Source organism: Buteo buteo, chromosome 12, assembly GCF_964188355.1.
Source record: "Buteo buteo chromosome 12, bButBut1.hap1.1, whole genome shotgun sequence".
Classification (NCBI taxonomy): domain Eukaryota; kingdom Metazoa; phylum Chordata; class Aves; order Accipitriformes; family Accipitridae; genus Buteo; species Buteo buteo.
This window is the reverse complement of record NC_134182.1, coordinates 42,246,874-42,265,225: the sequence shown is the minus strand read 5'-3', so window position 1 is coordinate 42,265,225 and position 18,352 is coordinate 42,246,874. Positions and strand designations below refer to the sequence as shown.

General features: G+C 61.0%; 2 protein-coding genes across 5 annotated transcripts; one reads left to right on the top strand and one right to left on the bottom strand.

Annotated features, from left to right (window-relative positions):
* Positions 1-171: 171 nt before the first annotated feature.
* LOC142038316 (STE20-like serine/threonine-protein kinase) lies at positions 172-10,752 on the bottom strand. Its single transcript, XM_075043651.1, has 18 exons — positions 8,240-10,752; positions 7,170-7,334; positions 6,998-7,046; positions 6,629-6,778; positions 6,446-6,518; positions 5,863-6,057; positions 5,459-5,540; positions 5,263-5,373; positions 3,305-5,167; positions 3,054-3,184; positions 2,350-2,473; positions 1,998-2,177; positions 1,764-1,893; positions 1,526-1,650; positions 1,242-1,427; positions 994-1,119; positions 778-891; positions 172-638 (listed from the first exon to the last, which is right to left on the bottom strand). The coding sequence occupies exons 1-18, from the start codon at positions 8,384-8,386 to the stop codon at positions 531-533; spliced, it is 4,059 nt and encodes a 1,352-aa protein (XP_074899752.1). The 5' UTR covers positions 8,387-10,752; the 3' UTR covers positions 172-530.
* A 186-nt stretch (positions 10,753-10,938) lies between these two features.
* Positions 10,939-17,175, top strand: ARID5A (AT-rich interaction domain 5A). Of its 4 annotated transcripts, XM_075043664.1 has the most exons (7): positions 10,939-11,170; positions 13,311-13,408; positions 14,187-14,352; positions 14,445-14,497; positions 14,582-14,679; positions 14,796-14,943; positions 15,223-17,175. In XM_075043664.1, the coding sequence occupies exons 2-7, from the start codon at positions 13,349-13,351 to the stop codon at positions 16,513-16,515; spliced, it is 1,818 nt and encodes a 605-aa protein (XP_074899765.1). In that variant the 5' UTR covers positions 10,939-11,170; positions 13,311-13,348; the 3' UTR covers positions 16,516-17,175. The 4 variants fall into 4 exon arrangements, with proteins under 4 accessions (XP_074899765.1, XP_074899761.1, XP_074899763.1 ...); XM_075043660.1 differs by having other exon boundaries at positions 14,445-14,679; XM_075043662.1 differs by lacking the exon at positions 10,939-11,170 and adding an exon at positions 12,852-12,889 and having other exon boundaries at positions 14,445-14,679.
* Positions 17,176-18,352: the final 1,177 nt, after the last annotated feature.

Genomic DNA, 18,352 nt, shown 5'->3' with positions numbered 1-18,352 from the left:
TGTGCCCCTGTGGGCATCTCTGGGTCAGAGGCTGGGCACAGAACCCCCCCTCCCTGAGAGCTGGCCTGAGGGGGCAGGTTGGGGGCACAGGACGTGCTGGTGGGGCACAAGGTGAGGGGTTTTAAATAAAATAGTCACAAACAGGGACTTTCTTCAAGAAAGGATGTATTTCCTTGAGTTGCAATTCAGCTGAGGGGAGGTCCTCACAGGAAGCGCCAGCAGCCCCCACCTTGTATCCACAGCTTTGAGACCAGCGGGGGAGACTTCCCCGAGGGACTTCTGGGGCGATGTGAGGTGGCACTGCCTGCTTCACCTCAGCCCCTCCAGCACAGCGAGGGTAGGCTTGAACACACCCTCGTCTGCCACCCCCAGGGTCCGTACCATGTCCTGCCTGGCCCCAGGGCTCATCACCCCCAGGGCAGCTGCCTCTCACCTTGCCTTTGAGATCCTTCAGTCCCATCTCCCAGAAGAGCCCTGGGACTGGTCACCAGGCAGCTGCCTGCCTCTCCCCAGTAATCTGTGGCATAGTGTCAGGAGGGGAGGTGGAAGAAGCGGATGATCCTGTTGGTGCTGTGGGCACCGTGCAGCCCTCCTCGCCGCTGCACCGGCAGCGAGTTCCCCAGTTCTTCTTCCAGCATCTGGAGGAGAGAAGCAGCGCTGCCACATCCCGTGCCCCACGTTGCAGGGGCTTGCAGCGGGGAGGGCAGCCCTCCGTTGCATCCCTTGAGCTGGGCCAAGATGGGGAGGGGGGATGCTTCGGGCTGCAGGACCACTCACCTCCTTGCGGGCAGCCAGCCGTTGCTTCCACTCGCTGAGCTCCATGACGTGCTCCTGGTCCAGCTGCCCCAGCTGCCTCCTCTCCTGCTCTGCCAAGAGGTGCATCTTCTCGCTCTGGGAGAGGGAAGGTGGAAACGGGAAGGAAGGTGCTCGAGGAGAGGTAGCAGGGGTGTGGGAAGCCCCTGGGGTGGACAGTTTTGCAGTGGTCCCCGGTACCTGCACCTGCTCCAGCTCTGCCAGGCTCTCGGCCTGCTGCTGTTGCAGCTGCTGCAGCTGCTGCGCCTGCTGCTCCTGCTGCTGTTGCGCCTCTGCTCGCTGCCGCCTCTCCTCCTGCTGCACGAACTGCGGTGGGGGACAGCCCGCGTCACCCTCCCCTTCCCTAAAAGCCACGGCTTACAGTTTGCGGGGACTTTTCCCATACTTTGTGCTGGGGAACCTCGTTGGCCCCGGACAGGTCCTTGTACCTGCTTGGCCCTCTCCCTCTGCTTGGCCCCATTAGCCTCCTGGATCTTCAGGTTGTCCTTGAAGAGGGCCAGGCGGATTTTGGCATCACAGCGCTGGCTTTTCAGCAGCTGAGCCTGCTCCTGCGCCTGCTGGCTCTTCAGGTCCTCCAGCAAGAGCTGGTGGAAGCGGTTCATCCTCTCTGTCTCCTGGGAAAGGGGCAGGAGGGTGAGACAGGAGAGGGAGCCAGGAGAGCGGTCAGGAGCCTGCAGGGCTGGGGGAGCATCGCCAGCGCTTCCCACCTCACCTTCTCGTGGCGTTTGCGGAGCTGCTGCCTCTGCAGCGCGTGCTGCTCCTTCACCTGCTGCCTAAAGAGCTGGTACTTCTCCTGCAGGTGCCCTTGCTCCATGTTCCACACCACTGACTCACGGGCTGCCGGGCAAGACCGCAGCACGATGACCACCTCCAAAAAACCCCCAGCCAGACCCCCTGCTCCCCTCCCCAAGAACCCTCCATCCTCTTCCTCCTCCCAGCCTGGTGTGCACCTCTCCTGAGGCTGTGGATCTTGTTGATGCACTCCCAGTCGATGGATGTCATCTTCTTCTTGTGCTCCTGGACGACCTTCTGCAGGGCTGCATTGAGTTCCTCCTGCTGCTGCTGCAGGAACCGCTGCTCCTGCGGTGAGCAATGGAGGGACTTGGTCCCAGCACCCAGGGAAGACGGTCCCCAGCCTCCTGGTGACATAGCCAGGGAAGCCAGCGCTGCTCCCAGACCCTCACCTCTCTCCCGTCACCCTTCAGCTCTTCCATCCTCCTCCTGCAGTTCTTCTCCTGGAGGGACTTGAGGCGCTTGGCCTCATCTTGCAGCCTCACCGTGTACTGGAGCTCCTGGCGCTCCTTCAGCTGCTGGTAGCGCCGCTCCAAGCTCTCCATCTCCCGGTCATAAAAGTCTTTCTTGCTCTGCCACGCAGATATGGTTAATGGGGCTGCAGGGACCAGAAGTGGCCACCAAAGAAACCAATCCCCCCCCCCCCCCCAGACACTGGCATCTCCCCCAGCGGGACCCCAGCACCCCCTTGCACATGTCCCTCTCCAAACATATCACGGCACCAAGGGATGATGGTCCGGTTACCGTCATCTCCTGCTCAATGTGACGAAACATCTGCTCCCGCTGCTGGTGAAACTTCTGCTCCAGCTGGCTCTGAGCTCGCTGCTCTTCCTTCTGCAGCACTCGCAGCTCGCGGAGCTCCTGGCGCCTAAAGGTTTGGGGAATCAGGGTGAGAGGGGGTTGAAGGTGGCCCCTCTTGCTCTCAGGATGGCTGACTTCTAGGTGGCTAAAGGAAGGGAGAAGCTCAGCCCTGGTGCAACGTCACAGAGAATTTCTCCGGCAAGAAGGAAGATGGGATGCCGGTTGGGTCCGTGGTGGCCACGGTCCCAAGCTCAGCCGATGTCGCTGGCCCTCCATCTCCCCCTTCATCCTTTCCTACTCTCCTTGGGTGATGTGAGAGCTTATGGGAGAAGATCTTCCTCTCTCTCCTCAAGCTGGCTGCTGGACACACCAGATATGGGGCTGGGTGATGTTTTGGCTCCTCATGTGTCCCTAGTGCACAGCTCTGAGGATGCAGGGAAGGGTTTGCTCATGCTTTCCTGCTGGAGTAGACCCCAGCCAGGGAGGCAGATGGGTTTTCCAAGCCTGGAGGTCAAGCACTTGTACTTTGCACAGAGACACTCAGACCCATCCTCCATCCCACACCTTCTCCCCTTTCCTCCTGGTCCTCCTCGGCCAGAAACAGGTGGAAGATGCCTAGTGGCCCCTCCACTACCGGCATCACTCACCGAGCCGAGCGCACCATCTCATCCCTCGCCTCAGCCTTGCCGACGGTCCTGGCGGTCGTCACACTCACCTCCTCCCCGTCTACCACAAACCTGCGGGTTTTCTTCACGGTCCTTTGGAGCGAGGCAGGTTCCTGTGCAACAGGAAGCAACAGTTTGAGCTCAGACGGCCCAAAACTACGTAAACCCAACATGGGAGCCCACGTAAGGAGGGGGGCAGGCTCACGTGGCCATGTTACCTGCAAGCTTCTTACCTGCTGGGCTTCCCTGGCAGAGGGGAAAGGCTGCGCTGCTGCAGGGAGGGTACTTGGACCTTGTACATCTGCGGGGTTTTCCACAGGGGATGGCTCCTCTCCTTGCTTTGACATGACAGGTGGATCTGGTGGGTTCCCTGCTTCCCACACGGCCCGTGCCTGGGAAGAGGTGCGGACAAGGGCAGCACCAAAGCTCACGGTCTTTGTGGCCTTTGGATGTCCACCAAGGCCCTCCTGGGGCTCTGGCACTGCTCCATGACCCTCCAAGCCACCCATCTCGTCTCCAGCTCCATCCCTTGATGGCCCTTCAGGTGCTGGAGCAACCTGCACCCCATCTTCTCCAAGCTCTCCATCATTTCCATCTTCTCCTTTCCAGCCATTCCCATGAGCAGCTCCTGGCTGGTTGTATCTGGTGCTGCTTTCCGCTTTCTCTTCTGTTTCTTCTTCAACAGGCCCCAGGATCTCCACAGGGGGTGAATCCTCTGCTGAATTTTGGGCCTCCTCACTTGCAGGTCCCTCTCCCACACATGCTGCAGAGGCTGCCTCCGGTTCCTCTCCCGCCAGCATCACCTCCCCCAGGCCGGCTGCATCTCCCACTGGGTTATGGTCTCCAGTCAAACACCCTTCTACAACATCCTCTTCCAAATTCAATGCTGCTGCCACCAGGGCTTCCTCAGGAGAAGTTTCCACCCTAGTCTCAGCATTGTCTGTGGCTTCCTCCTCATTCCTTCCCACCTCCTGCTCAACCAGGTCCAGGGGGTCAGCGTTGGGCTCCCGCACACCTGAGTTTCTCTCCCCATTGTTCCTCTCTCCGGCCTCTCCCAGACCGGCCGGAGGCTCCTGCCACCCCTTGAGAACATCCGACCCCCCCACTACCTCCTCTGTCACACTGGGTGTCAGCGATTCTTCACCCCGTGGCACCCTCTCCTCCACCAGCTCCGTCTCCTCAGCCTCTCCAGCACCCTCAGGTCCCACAGGTGCCCTCCCTGCTCCACCACCATCCTTCCCAAGGCAATCTTCAGCCCCAGTGGAGCCAACCTCAACCTTCAGGTTTAGCAATGACCGAGTAACCTGGTGCCGATGCTCTGCCAGCGAGTTGAAGCTCTGGGTTTTGGTCCACAGGTCCAGGGCTGCCACCAGCTGCCCCACAGCCAAGCCTCTGTGCCAGCCCCCATCCACGGGTGCAGGCAGGGCCAGTGAGTTCCAAGTAGGGTCTCTGCTTAACTCCTTTTTTGTATCGCTTTTGGGGGTTGAAACGGGGCTGGGTTGGGCTGCAAGCTGTCCCTCTGCGAGCGTTTCAGCCACCGGTGATGCATCGGCACGGTGGTTTTCCTCCTGGGGGTCCGCCTTGGGTCCAACCTGCTCTACCTTCAGCTCTTGTGGTTCAGCAAGGTCTCCTGCCCGCTGTGGCCCTGAGGGGAGCTCAGCCACGTTGCAGGGGGTCCCCAGAGGGCTAGTCTCTTCTTTACACCCTTGAACTTCTCCTGCCTCTGCTGGGACTGGTGTCCCTTGAGGAGCATCCAGTGCCATGATCTCCAACCCACTCAGCTCTGCCCTGTGCTGCTCCTTAAGTGTTTCTTGGGACTTCATCCCTCCAAAAAACGACCTGCGCCGCATCAGCTTCAGAAACTCGGACGGCCTCTTTGCAGTGAGCCTCATGGAGCCCACGGGCTCGAGCAAGGACCTCCTCCTCCTTTGCTTCAAGAAGTCAGATGCTTTCTTGGTCCTTGGCTCTGCCACCACCTGGACGTCAGATGGAATGCCTGGCTCCTCACCGACTCTCCCTGCAGAGTCCGGGGGCTGATCATCCAGGGGACCCCCCAGGGTTGGGGGGCAGGAGGACTCTCCATGCTCCTGCCCAGGCTGTGGGGTGGACAACAGGGGAAGAGGTGAGGCTCAACGAGCTTGTGGAAAGGGTTGGAGGGATCTCGCACCCCAGCCAGCCGCTACTCACGCACCAAGGGGACTGGACTTTCCTCCTCATCCTCTTCCTCCAGCACGTCAGCCCGGGCTTCAGCCACCAGCTCCCGGAGCGGCCGCTTGTCGGAGATGCCCGCCACGAAGGGGTGCTGGGTGGGAGCAAGGGAGGTGAGCGGGGCCAGCAGCAGGGATGGGTCCCACCACCCTGAGCAGGTGGCGATGGATGCTACCCACCTGCAGGAGCTGGCTGGCTGACCACCGCGCCTCGGGGCTCTTCTCCAAGGATTTCCTCAGGAAGTCCTTGAAGTCTTCAGACCTGTGGGATGGTTCCTGTCACCCCCACTGTGGACCCCACAGACCGTGGGGTGATGCTAGGGACACTCAGGCTCTGCTAGCACCTTAGCAGGAGGTCCCTACCCCCGTGCTGCCCACCAGTGTCACCTTCTGTGGGCAAAGGCGGCGCGATGGGAAACCTGCGGTGCCACTTCTGGAGCTGGGCTTGAAGGAGTCACAACCAGCATCACTTATGGTCTAAGAGCCCGTGCCAGCTGCCCAGACATGGCTTCGAGCAGGAGCTGCCCCATGGGACAACTTCCACCGTCACTGATATGGGGTGACATCTCCACACGGGGACTCACCACCTCTTGGGGTGACGCAAGCTGGGTGGCTGGGACTTGGCGATCTTCAGCAGCACCCGGAGCGGGTTCAGCTCGTGGTAGGGGGGCTCCATCTCCGCCATCTCGATCAGCGTGATGCCCAGTGACCAGATGTCAGCCTTGTAGCTGTAGGGGCTCTCCTTGGACGTCTCACACTGTACCACCTCTGGGGCCATCCTGTGCATGGGAGAGAGGGGAAGAGCTCCAGCTTGCCCTGGGCCGGGGGGTGGTATCTCCCCCTGAAACCAAACCCAGGTGCCATCCCCTCCAGAGACAACCCTACAGGCGCAAGATTCGACCCCAGCTCTTCCAGCGCTACCCCAGGAGGGCTTGCACCCACCAGCACCCCACGTGTCCTCCCCATACATAGTCTCATGCTACTGGGAAGCCCACCCTGGAGCTGGAGTTAGCGGGAGAAGGAAAAATCCAGTTCCTCGAGATGCTCCTAGTGTCAAGGAGCTGGTTGAGAGCATCCACAGGAGGAACGGGACGTCTGGGCTCCCCCATCCCACCTGCCTGCACTCTCAAATCCCACCAGCCCCATGGATTTCTGCCCCACACCTACCAGTACGGGGTACCGATGAAGGACACCCGGCGCTGGACAGTGCTGGAATTTTTGGCCGAGACACCAAAATCGGCTGCAGAGCAGAGAGCAGCCGTAAGAGAGGATCCTTGGGGCAAAGCATCCCCGGGACTTCACTCCTGGCCTCCCTCTGCCATGCGGCACCCCGATGCCCCGGGGACTCACCCAGCTTGACGTCCCCATCGAGGGTGAGCAGGATGTTGCCAGCCTTCACGTCCCTGTGGATGATCTTGCAGCCGTGCAGGTATTGCAGTGCCAGCAGCAGCTGCTTGCAAGCCACTCGGATCTGCTCCTCCGTCAACCCTTTCTCCAGCTCTGCCGTTAGCGCAAATGAACCCCACCGCTAGTGATGCCTCTTGCCCAGCACCCCCCACAAACCCGGGGGGTACCTGGAGGAAGATGCACCCCAACCCATCCTCCCTCCTGGAGATGCTGCACAAGCCCAGGACTCCCTTCCACGCCATGAAATTTGGCAATCCCATCCCAAACCCTCCGACAACTGCGTGCCAGCCAGAAAAAAAAACATTTATTTACCCAAAATCGCTGCATCCACGGCCCCTCCAGGACAAAACTCCACCAGGATCTGCAGGGAGATGTTTCCCACCCTGGTCTCCAAACGCCAGACCGAGTCCCCCAGCCCCAAGATGCCGGTGGGACCCTGGTTGGTGGGGTGGGGGGGGGGGGGTCAGCACCCTCCGTAGCTCACCCAGAGCCGCCCATTCCAGTAGAGCGCATCCAGCAGCTTGGTGATGTTGGGGTGGTCACAACAAGCCAAGATCTCGATCTCCACCACATAGTCCTCCAGTTCCTCCTCACTCGGGGTGTCGATCACCTTGGCAGCCGCCAACACCCCCGTCACCTTGTTCTGCGCCTGGGGGGGAGAGGTTTCGTGGGGGCTCGTGGGGTACAAAAGGAGCAGCCCCAAAATTTTCAGAGAGGGGGAAGCTTGGACCCATCACATCCCTCTCCGGCTGCTCGGTGCTGCCAAGCCAAATGCTGGGGACAGACATGGGGACCCCACTGTCACCAGAGCCAGGAAGGAGAGGGATGCGCGGCCACCCCATGCACGGGGCTGACGTGCAGGTGGTCCCAGCGTGGCCGTGCCACCCTGTGTGCGGGTCTCGGAGAATCCCACTGTATCCAAAAACCCTCCTGCAAGCTACGTCCTCCCGCGGATGCAATATAGTTCCCGCGGGCACAGCCACAGCGAGCGCCGGCACGTGGGGGCTCAGCAAACCCCACCCCAAGGACCTTTTTTGGGGGTCCCATCCTGCGAGCAATGCCGAGGCGTTCGCCTGCCCCGAAAACACCAAAAAGAGAGAAAAGGGGATGGGTTTGGCCAGGACGAGCCCAACCAGGGCCAGGGCCCATCACTACTGTGTGCCACTGGCCCCAGTGCCGGAAGGCGGCTGCTGCTGTGGGTCTGGTGAGCGGCGAATTTGGGTTTCCTGTCGCGCTCAGGCTCTGCACCGTGGTTTCAGAGAAAAACATCCCTGTCTCAACACCCTCACACCAAGCAAGGAGGCAAACACCCACCGGCAAACGGGCCGACTCCAGGAGCCGGTGGCTCTCCCCGTGCCAAAGGTTGGGGATGGGCTGAGCCAGCACCGGGTGAGGACCCTGGAATCTTCTGCTAGAAATTTGGGGCTGTTTAGAGGTTTTTTAGCTTCTTGCGTGCCGGAAACTGCACGATGCGAGGCAGCACCAGAAAAAAAAAAAAAAAAGCATTTGCAAAAACCCTTGGGGCACCAGCGGCGTTTTGAAGTGCCCTCCTACCTTAAAGACCTTGCCGAAGGCGCCATCGCCCAGCTCGCCCAGCACCTGCCAGGCCTCCTCGGGGTCGACATCCCGCTTAACGTGCTCGTACTGCCTCGGCGGCTTCTTCTTTTCCGAAAAGCCAAAAAGGCGCCGGAGAAAAGCCATGGGGCCACCTCCATGCAGAGAAAAGGTGGACGGCTGGGCTCAAGCTCCTCCACCAAGCACCTTCGCAGCCTTCTTCGCAGCCCTCGCTCTTCCTCCCCCGCGGGCAGGAAGGGGCTGAGCGCTGCCCCGGCCCGCGCAGGATGTGCCGTGAGATGGAGGTGCCGAAAAGGGGATGCTTCGCCCCGTCCGGGTCGCATCCCACCCTCGGGTATTTTCAGGATGGGAGAAAAAGGTCGTGTTCACCCAAAGGTGCTGCTCCCCCCCCCCGCCTTGCACCCCTGCCAAAACCACGTGCGTGGGTCTGTCTATAGGGGTCCCTGGGCATCCCTCTGCAGATATATGGTCCTTTATGGTCACAGGCGCTTGTCTAGGTGCACATCCCCGTGAATTTATGCATCCCAGTTCATGCACATCCATGCGCAGCCTTGGCTGGGATGAGCAGCAACAGGCTCTGTGGCTGGGCTGAGCTTAAATAGGTCCCGTGGGTGTTGGGACACCCCAGGTGAGGTCATTAAGCCTTATTAGTGCCCCACTAATTAATTGTCCCTGGAAAGATCTTTGCGGTTAGGTTGGTGTTCAGCTGTGCCACTGCTTTGGCAGAGGGTTGGGGTGTAAAATATCGGCACTGTGGCTGGCACCTCCTTTCGCAGCCGCCAGCCTCCTCTCGATGGGGGGCACCCAAAGTGTGCTTGTGTCCCCCCCAGCACCCAGGGTGCTGCAGCAGCACCCAAAAGCAGCCGGCTCTAGCTGCTCCCCTAAATCAAGGTGGTTCTTGCCTCGTGAATAATAAACCCCCTGTGCCAGTGTGGGCACAGCATCTCCCCGGTGCTGGGGGGGGGCTCAGCTCACGTGTGCTCCTCGAGGAGGCTGTTTTCCCGGTGATTACATCGGTTAATCATGGGGTAATTAAATCCAGGAGCTATTTGACGGCTTTATATTCATAATTTATAGCGTCAGGATTCAGAATAGAGCTACACTTCTATACCAGCACTCGATGGGATTAACCCATGGGAGGAGGGTGCTGGCGATTCCTGCAACCTCAAAGCCCCCCCAGACCCTCATGAGTTAACGAACCCTGTCGCCGCAGTTTGTGCCCCAAAGGGATGCAGGTGCCGCCAGTGCTGCTGAATCCAGCGCCACCTCAGCAGCTGGGCTTTCATTTTTTGGCTCTTTTTTTCCTTCTCCTTTTCCTTTTTCTCCTTCTCCTTTTCTTTCTTCTAATTCTTCTTTTCCTTTTCCTCCATTGCCTTCTCCTTTTCCTCCTTCTCCTCCTTCTCCTTTTCTGTTTCCTTCTCCTTTTCCTTCTTTTCCTTTTCCAGCAGCTGACAGCACTGGGCTTCGCACACTGGCTGAGCCCTGATGCCTTTCAGTGCACTGGTGGCCACTATCACCCCAGTGACATCTTTCAACCTCAATAATTCCCCTTTTCCTCCAGCATCTCTTCCACGGGATGAAAAAATAAACCCCGACTGAGGCAGAAGATTTCCCTCGCGCTCCTGTTGGAGCAGAGCCCCGCAGGGGCCAGATCCCTCCCAGGGTTGGATGCTCAGCTCCCCCCCGAGAGCCCGAAATTCAATATATTCCCAGCCAGGCAAGCAGAGGTGACAGCGACTCCAGGCAGGCTGGACTGTGCACACAGCTGCCATGTGGAAGGGGAAACTGAGGCAGGGGACACACACACAGCTCCAGACCCCCCCATTCTGCTTAAATAGAAACCAGAGCCAGGAATAGAAACCCAAATGGGGTTTTTTGTTGGTTTTTTTTTTTGCTCTTTTTCATTAAATCACGTTATTATTAAGTAGAAAGCGGATGTGTTCCTGGAACAAAAGGGTTAATATCACCCTCAGATTCCTTCACCCCTTTTCTTGCCCTGGGGGGGGGACAGGAGCCAGATGCCCCCCCTGACCTCCCCCTGCTTCTGCTTTCTCTGGCTGTTGGCCCAAAATGAGTCACTGGGGGATTTTTTTTTTTTTTGGGGCTCTTTCACAAGCTGGCTTGGGGGGGGGGGGGCGACTGTTGGGGGGCTGCTATGGGTTGAGCACCCATGGGTGCTCTCCAGCAGCCCCCAGTCCAGCCCCTGCCATCCCCCACTTATGGACGGCTTTGGTCCCATGGGACTGGGATGCCCAAGTTGGGGACAAGGGACACTGTCCCTGGAAAGTGGTACCCAGTGCCCGAGTGATGCTGGGAGCTCAGTCCCAGATTGCAGGATGGTGCCCAGCCCAGGGGACACCAGTGGCTCGGTCCCAGTTTGAAGGATGGTGCCCAGACCAGGGGACACCGGGGGCTCAGTCCCGGTTTGCAGGATGATGCCCAGCCCCAGGGGACACCAGTGGCTCGATCCCAGTTTGCAGGATGGTGCCCGGCAAAGCCACCCTCAGGGGGGGACCAGGACCACGACCCCACAGGCATCGCGGCCCCCGGGACCCGGCCGTGTCCCCAGACCCCCGGGGGCCGGCCGGCACCGCGGCCGCAGCGCCAGCTCTGGATTGGGGCGGCGGGGCTGAGGGGGGGGGGGTCGGACTGGAAAGTCCGGCACAGTCATTCAGCGCGGTGCTGGGCTGCCCCTGGGTGAGAACCCCCAAAAAAGCCCGTCCGTTCCGGTAACGAAAGAGTCAATGGCACACGCAAACCCCCACTCGCACACACAGGCACACGCCACTTCCCCGAGTGGGGGATGACTCATCCCCCAGCCCGTCATCCCCAGTACCGTAACACCAGCAAACCACAGAGCTCTTCCTCCGGCCGCGCCGATGAGCCGCCCGGCCTTCGCCTCCTGAGCCCGTGAGTACCGGGGGGTCCCTGGGGCTGGGGTCGGGGTGGGGGGGGGTCCCCCCATCAGCCGCCACGAGCCGCGCGTCACCCCGTCTCCATCCCATCCCGCCGCCGCCCGGCTGAGACCGGCCGAACTCGGCGCATGCCACGGCGGCAAGTCCGGGGAAAACCATCCGGTCGGATGGGAATCCCAAACCCACGGGAGAAAGCGGGGTGGGGGGGGATCCACCCCAACCCCACGGGGACACCCTCACCCGTGACCATCCCCGCCTGCCCCAAACCCCTTCCCCAGCCTTCTCCCGCTCCCCCGGCGGCCGGCGGGTCCCTTCGCCCGGCGTTGGGTGATGTAAGGGGGTTATTTTCACTCCCGGCGGCGGCGCGGGCCAGGGAAAGGATGACTTCAACCCATTACTCACCCGCCGTAATGGCTTGGCACCGCTCCCGCGCTATTCCTAGCCGTGACGCTCGGCCCCTCGATCCCAACCTCCGCCACGCTCGGCGGCCGGCCGGCAACGCCGGGACGCCGTTCACCGGGAATTTGGGCCTAAACGGTCAAAATTTAGGTTAAGGGTGGGGTGATTTCGGTAAGGAGAACGAGGCCCGCGGGGCTCCGAGGGCGTTTGCAGGTGGCGAGAAGCGCGGTGGGGCGGTACGTGAGATGAGTTTGGCCGGTCTCAGCCCGCTCCGGCCCAGCTTTCGCGGAGCGACGCTGCGGTTTCTCGACAGCGCCGGGAAAGTGCCGCCCCCGCCACAAAAACGCCGTTAATGATTATCGCATTTAATGCGAAATTACAGCCCAGCCGTCACCTTCGGCTCCCCAAATTACTGGCGCAAAGCTCGCCCGCCGCCTGGTTTGATGCAACGCAGCTTGTTCGCACCAGCCTGAGTAGCTCAGCCCCAAATCGGCCACTTTTCACCCCAAAAGCCCCCGCTGTCCGCCCCCCCCACCCCTCCCGGTTTCCTGCGTTTTCGTAGCAATACCAGAAAAGGAGGAAATCACGTCAGCGGCTCGGCCGCGCTCGCGGTGCCGGGAATCAAATCCGAGCCGGTGAAATCACGGCCGGGTCACGCGGGGGGTCCGCCCGCGTACGGACACGCGTGTGCTTCACGCGTACCTGCCGCACAGGCGGGTGCCTGCAGGCACACAGAGTTACACGCGTGTGCCCACCAGCACTGCACCCCCAGGCAGAGGCGCCCACCCCCCACGCGTGTGCTCACCTCTGTGCACGTGCACACGCGTGCGCGGGCGTGCGCGGGCGCCCACCTGTACGTACACGCCCGCACGTGCCTGCACTCACCTGTACTCGCCTGCACACGCGTGTTGGCACTCGTATACCCCACCAGGAACACGCGTGCCCACCCTGGCACGCGCATCTTTACCCACGCGTGTGCCCCCCTTGCACACACACAAACACTCCCCCCAGGCAAATACCCACTTTCCCCGAAATATATGAACCCACACGCACACCTACACGCCCACGTAGCAGCACACATGTCCGCGTACACGCGTGTGCACACACGCGCGCAACCCGCAGACACAGGCACGACGAGCCGCAGGACTACAACTCCCAGCATGCCCTTCGCTAGGGGAGGGGGGAACAACAACGGGCGGCTGGGTTACCCAATAGGAAGAGGGGGGCGTGGAAGCGCTAGCCAATAGGCGGAGAGGGGGCGTGGCGGTACCGCCCCGCGGGCGCGGCGGGTAATCACATGGCGCGGCGGCGGCGGGTGAGCGGGACCGCGATCGCGGCGCGGAGGGGGGGGACACACCGGAGAGGGTCTCTCGTGGGAGTGGGGGGGTCCCCGTCGCCCCCCCCACTTACCCCGGTCCTCAGTTTCCCCAGGTTGGCCCTCCCGCTTTTTTTTCCTTTTTTTGCCAAAGTTTTCACCCCAAAAAGTAGGCGCGGAGGGGGGGGGGGGGATTTGGGGTGTCAAGGGGGATTGAGCCCTAAATTTGGGGGGGGGCAGCCTGGGGCCACGGTGTCGCCCGCCGGGCACCGAAATCGGCCGGCCGATTTCGGTGCCCGGCAGGCACCACCGTGGCCCAAATCATCCCAATTTACCCTTAATTTTTTTTTTTGGGGGGGGGGGGGGCAGCAACAATTTGGGCTGTCTCACCCCCCCTATTTTTTTTGTTTTTGCTTTGCAGGACCCCTCCTAAAATCAAAGACAACAACTTTTTCCCCCATGGAGGACAACCAAGCGCAGGGACGAGACCCCCAAGAGCCCACCACTGCCAAACCGGCGGTGAGTTTTTTTTTGGGGGGGGGGGGGATGCTGAACACCCCATATTTTGAGGACACACACACACACGAGCATCGCTTTGCTGCCTGTGAAAGCGAGGATGAGGAAGAGGAGGGTGAATTTCCCAGCACTGGGGGGGGGAACTTACCCAAAACAGGGCATTTTTGGGGACAGAAATGAGCTTCCCTCCCCACCCCTCCGCAGCTTCTAATTATTTTTTTATCCTGACGAAAGGAGAGGGGGGTGGTTAGGTTTTGTGCCCCCCCCCCCCAGCAGCTTTTTATTTTTAAAAGAAAAAAAAAAAAAAGCCTCAAAATAGTTCAGCCGTTAAAATACCACGTCCGTCACAAGCGGTTAAAAGAATAGAAAGAAGAAGAAGAATTAAAAAAATAAATAAATAAAAAAAAATCAAGTACTTGGGAGCTGAGCAGCTGCTTTGCCCAAAAATAGCAACAAGTTTTATAACTCCGGAAAATGTAGAACAAACAAACGAGAAACATTTTTAGCCGAGAAAGGCGGCGGCGGGGGGGGTGGAGGATGAATTTCTGCCCGTCTGTTTTCCTGGAAGCCGTTCCTCGTGTTCTCGCACAGTTCCAGCGCTTTGACCAACTTGGCTGGCAGCCCGGGCTGCCGGCTAACGAACCGAGAGCTCGTTAAATGCCTTTGGGTTGCAAAGCATCCCTGAGATTGGCGACGGGGGGGGGGGGGGGGGGTTGTTGGGTGCTTCTGCTCCGCCTCAGTTTCCCCTTCGGCTCTTTCTCACGCCCCCTGTGTCTCGCAGGAGGCTCCGGTCCGGGACGATGGCTCCGAGCGGGAGAAGCCGGTGGAAGAAACGACAACCGGCGGGGAGAAGGAGGAGGAGGAAGCCTTCCTCGTCAGCCTCTACAAGTTCATGAAGGACCGACACACGCCCATCGAGAGGATCCCCCACCTCGGCTTCAAGCAGAGTACGTCCCTCGCCGGGACCGGCAACTGCCGGCGGCCGCGGTGGCGAGCGCCGCGTCCCCCTGACCCTCGGCGTCTCCGCTTTTATTTCCAGTTAACCTCTGGAAGATCTACAAAGCCGTGGAGAAGCTGGGAGCCTACGAGTTGGTAAGCCATGTCCCCTGGGTGCCGGGACGTCCCCTGGGTGCCAGGGGCTGGGGGGGGCGGCTAACCCATCCCTCCTCGCCGCAGGTGACGGGACGACGGCTCTGGAAGAACGTCTACGACGAACTGGGGGGCAGCCCCGGCAGCACCAGCGCGGCCACCTGCACCCGGCGGCACTACGAGAGGTGGGGGACGAGCCTGGGGTGGGGTGGGGGGGTCCCGCTCCGTGCCTCGGTTTCCCCTCCCGGCGCCGGTTCTCACTGCCGCTCCCCCACATCCCACGCCCCCCCCTACCCCGCAGGCTGGTCCTCCCATACGTGCGGCATCTCAAGGGGGAGGACGACAAGCCTCTGCCCCCCAGCAAGCCCCGCAAGCAGTACAAGGTCTCCAAGGGCACCGAGACGGGCGAGAAGAGCAAGAGGGCCAAGAAGGAGAAGGGCCGGGAGCAGGTGCGCGGCCCCCCTTCCCCCAAGACCCCGGTTGATGTGGCTCCGGTTTGGGAGCAGCCCCGGAACCCCGCACCGACCCCCCGGGTCTGTCCCTCGCCGGGGGGAATCCATCGGGGCGGCCAGGGAAGAGCCAAGAGGGATGCGGCTGGCTGGGAAAAGAGGAGAGCGGAGGGCTTGAGGGCAGCCAGAGATGGGGAGGGGGCCGGGGGGCAGCCGGGACCCCGGCACGGGGATGCGGCAGAGCCTGGCTCCCACACCCCGAATCCCCTTTGCTCGCAGATGCCTCCGGATAAGGCGAAGCCGGAGGGAGCGGCCGGCACAGAGGAGGCGAGGGACGCGCCGGAGCAGAGCCGGGCGGTGGAGGGATGCTCCGGTCCGGGGGTCCCGACCCTGAGCCCCTCGGGGGGGTGTCCCAGCACCTGCAGGACCCACACCGAAACCTACAAGCGCCTTTTCTCCAGCTTCTACTCCAAAGGCAACCACCCCATCATGTCTCCGCTGGCCAAGAAGAAGCTGCTGGCCCAAGTGAGCAAGGCAGAGTCCTCGCACTGCCACAAACGCCATTGCCCCGAGGGCCGGCGGTCGGTGAGCGACGCTGGCCCCGGCCCCAACCCAGAGCCCCCCCGGCTGGCCGCCGGCCCCCACCTGGATGAGCGGAGGAGCCCGGAGCCGTCGGGAGCTCAGGATACAGCTCCGAGCGTCGGGAGCGAGGTGGGACCCGTCCCCAGCGCGTCGCCCGGCGAGAGAGACAGCCAGCCCTGCCCGCGGGCCGAGGACGGGTGTCCGGCGCCCGCCGTCTTCACCGGCTGCTTCCACGCCTACCGCAACGAGGTGCTGAAGCCCGTCGGCTGCCATCCCCTCTGGGGGTATTTCTCCAGCTTGAAGGATTTTTTGGAGCCGCCTTCCGCCTTCCCGTCGCGACCCGAGGAGCCGGAGCAGCCCCAAGACCTGCGGAGCAAAGGAGGGCAGCCGTGGAGCGGGGAGAGCCGGCGAGCGGCCGCCTGCGCCGCCGTCAAAGCCTGCTGGGTGCCCCCCGGGGCCGGCTTCACCCCCAGCGCGCCGAGGGGCAAGCGCGGTCGGGAGGAGGAGACGGCTTTCGGCCCCGGCGCCAAGTTACGTGCCATCTCTCCCTTCGTGAAGGAGGCCGACGGCAGGGACCCGGGCGCCGGCTCGCCCGGGGGCCAGCAAGGGCTGGCCAAACCCAAGGCGGTAGTGGCCAGCCCTGGCTACGCCACGCCGCTGCCGCAAGCTCCGGACGTTTACAAGGGAGCGATGCTGCGCTTCCCGGTGAGCTTCGGCAACCCGCTGGAGCACCTCAAAACCCAAGGGGTGCCGGTGGCACCGTCCCTCTCCGTCAACCCCTTCGTCATCCCCGCTTTCCCCAGCCCTTTGGTAGCCGCCTCCACGCAGCCCTCCGACCTGTGCCGGCCGCTGGCGACCGGCCCCGGGCACTACCCGGCATCCTACGAGAGCTCGCTGCAGCACCGGCTCTACCCGGCGGCAACGTGGCACAGCCAACCCACCTATGCCTCCCCCCACGCGCCGGCCTTTCACCGCCACGCCAAGCTGTAGCGCTTTCATCCCGCTCCGGATCGGCTTCGTTCCCTGTGGAGAAGAGAGCCGGCCAGGATGCCGCGGCGGCCGAGCTGGGAAGCGAGGCGCGTGCCGGAGCCGGTCACCGCTTCAGAGCCTGGCAAGGGGACTAAGAGGAGACAATCTGGACTGTGTCATTTTTACTCTTGATCTTAGAGCTGTTTGTATCTGACATCGTTACGCCGGTGACTTAACTACCAATATCACAGGGTTATATATATATTATATATATATATATACATACACACATAAAAAAAAAGGGAGCAAAATGAGTTGCAGAGGTTTCTATTTTGCTAGGGATTCCGTGCCCCGGCGCGGTTTCGCATGATGTGGCGAGGACGCTGAGATGGGCGACGGTTATTCCCACCCCACCGTGGCCAGGACGCTCGGCGACTCCCTGGTCCAGAGCCCTGGCTGGCTGATGCAATTTTGGTTTTTAATTCTGTTGCCTCTGTCCAGGGCTCCAGAGGTTTTTTTAGGGGTTTGGGACTGCAGCGAGCAGCCGCTGCGTTGGGTGTCTGCCTGCAAAGCACTCCGGCCGCTCCGCTCGCTGTTGCTCTGCACCTCGAACAGCCACGGCGGCTGAGCTGGTTGCAGGGGCAGCGCCCAAAATAAAACTGGCTGGATGGCCCCGACGTGGCAGTGTTTGGGGTGTCCTTGATTTCTGGGATCGGGGCAGGGTTTGGGGGGATCCTCATCCTAAGCACGGAGCCCCAGAGGCATTTCATGATGCTGTGGGCATGGGCTGAGACCCACCTCCGGGGCCGCCCTGATCCCATGGAAAAGGAGGTGCTTTTCTGCATCAGTTTTGGGGGAATCACAGCCGTTTTGTGGAGCAGCCACACGTCCCAGTGCAAACCAGCCCAGCAACATCTCCAGGTGTTTTTGCCTCCGGGAGCTCCTGTTGAGCTGTTGCAAATGGCCTAAAGGCTTTCTCAGAGGCGCAGGACTTGCTTTTCTCGTGCTGCTCCCCACAAGCGCATCCGCTCACCGCCGTCCTGGGCGCCTCGGTACAAGCCATCAAAGTGGAAAGGGCAGAGGGATGGTGGCACTTGCTCATCCCCAGAGAGGGTTACTGCTTCAGGTGGAGCAGGAGCCATAAGGCAGCTTTTAAGGACTACTTCTGCTGTATCCACGGAAAGGAAAAGCTTTGGGATAGAAATCGGAAAAGGAGCATTAGTCCCAGGCAGCACTGGTCACTCCATGATGCTTAGAGCATTAGACTCGGTGAGAAGAGCAGCGTCACAAATGCAACCGCTCCTGGATCTTCCAGCTTGGGCACTGGAAAGGCATGCAGACCACCCCGACTCTACCCCAAGAGCTTCACTACCAAACCACCTACCATTCACCCCGGTTTGGGAGCGAGGACGTGGCCACGGAGCTCAAGCCTTCCCACAAAGAGCTGCCTTCGCACCTGGGAGTGAGGGCACTGGAGGTGCCACATCCCTAAGGGTGTCTCAGCCTTATTATTGTTGTTATTGCAGCTGAGAAATTGTGACTTCAAGCCTGGAAAAGAAAGTTGAGCTGCTTAAAAACACTGCGGGTCAACAGCAGACCCTCGTTTTTACCAAACACGCTTGTGTCCATGGGTGCTGCGGATGCTAGAGCAAAGCCTAAGTTCATCCTCGTTGTTTTCCCATCGCTGTCCGCTCAGGGAGAAGGTGTCATGTTTAGTGGCATCCCATCGGCAAACCCCCCGTGCCAGGGGCTAGCTCACCCTTGGGATTCGTCATCCCACACCCACGACCTTCCCTGCAGGAAACTTTGCCTGGGCTGAACCTGGATTGCTGGCAAAGTAAAATCTTGCCTTTTTTTT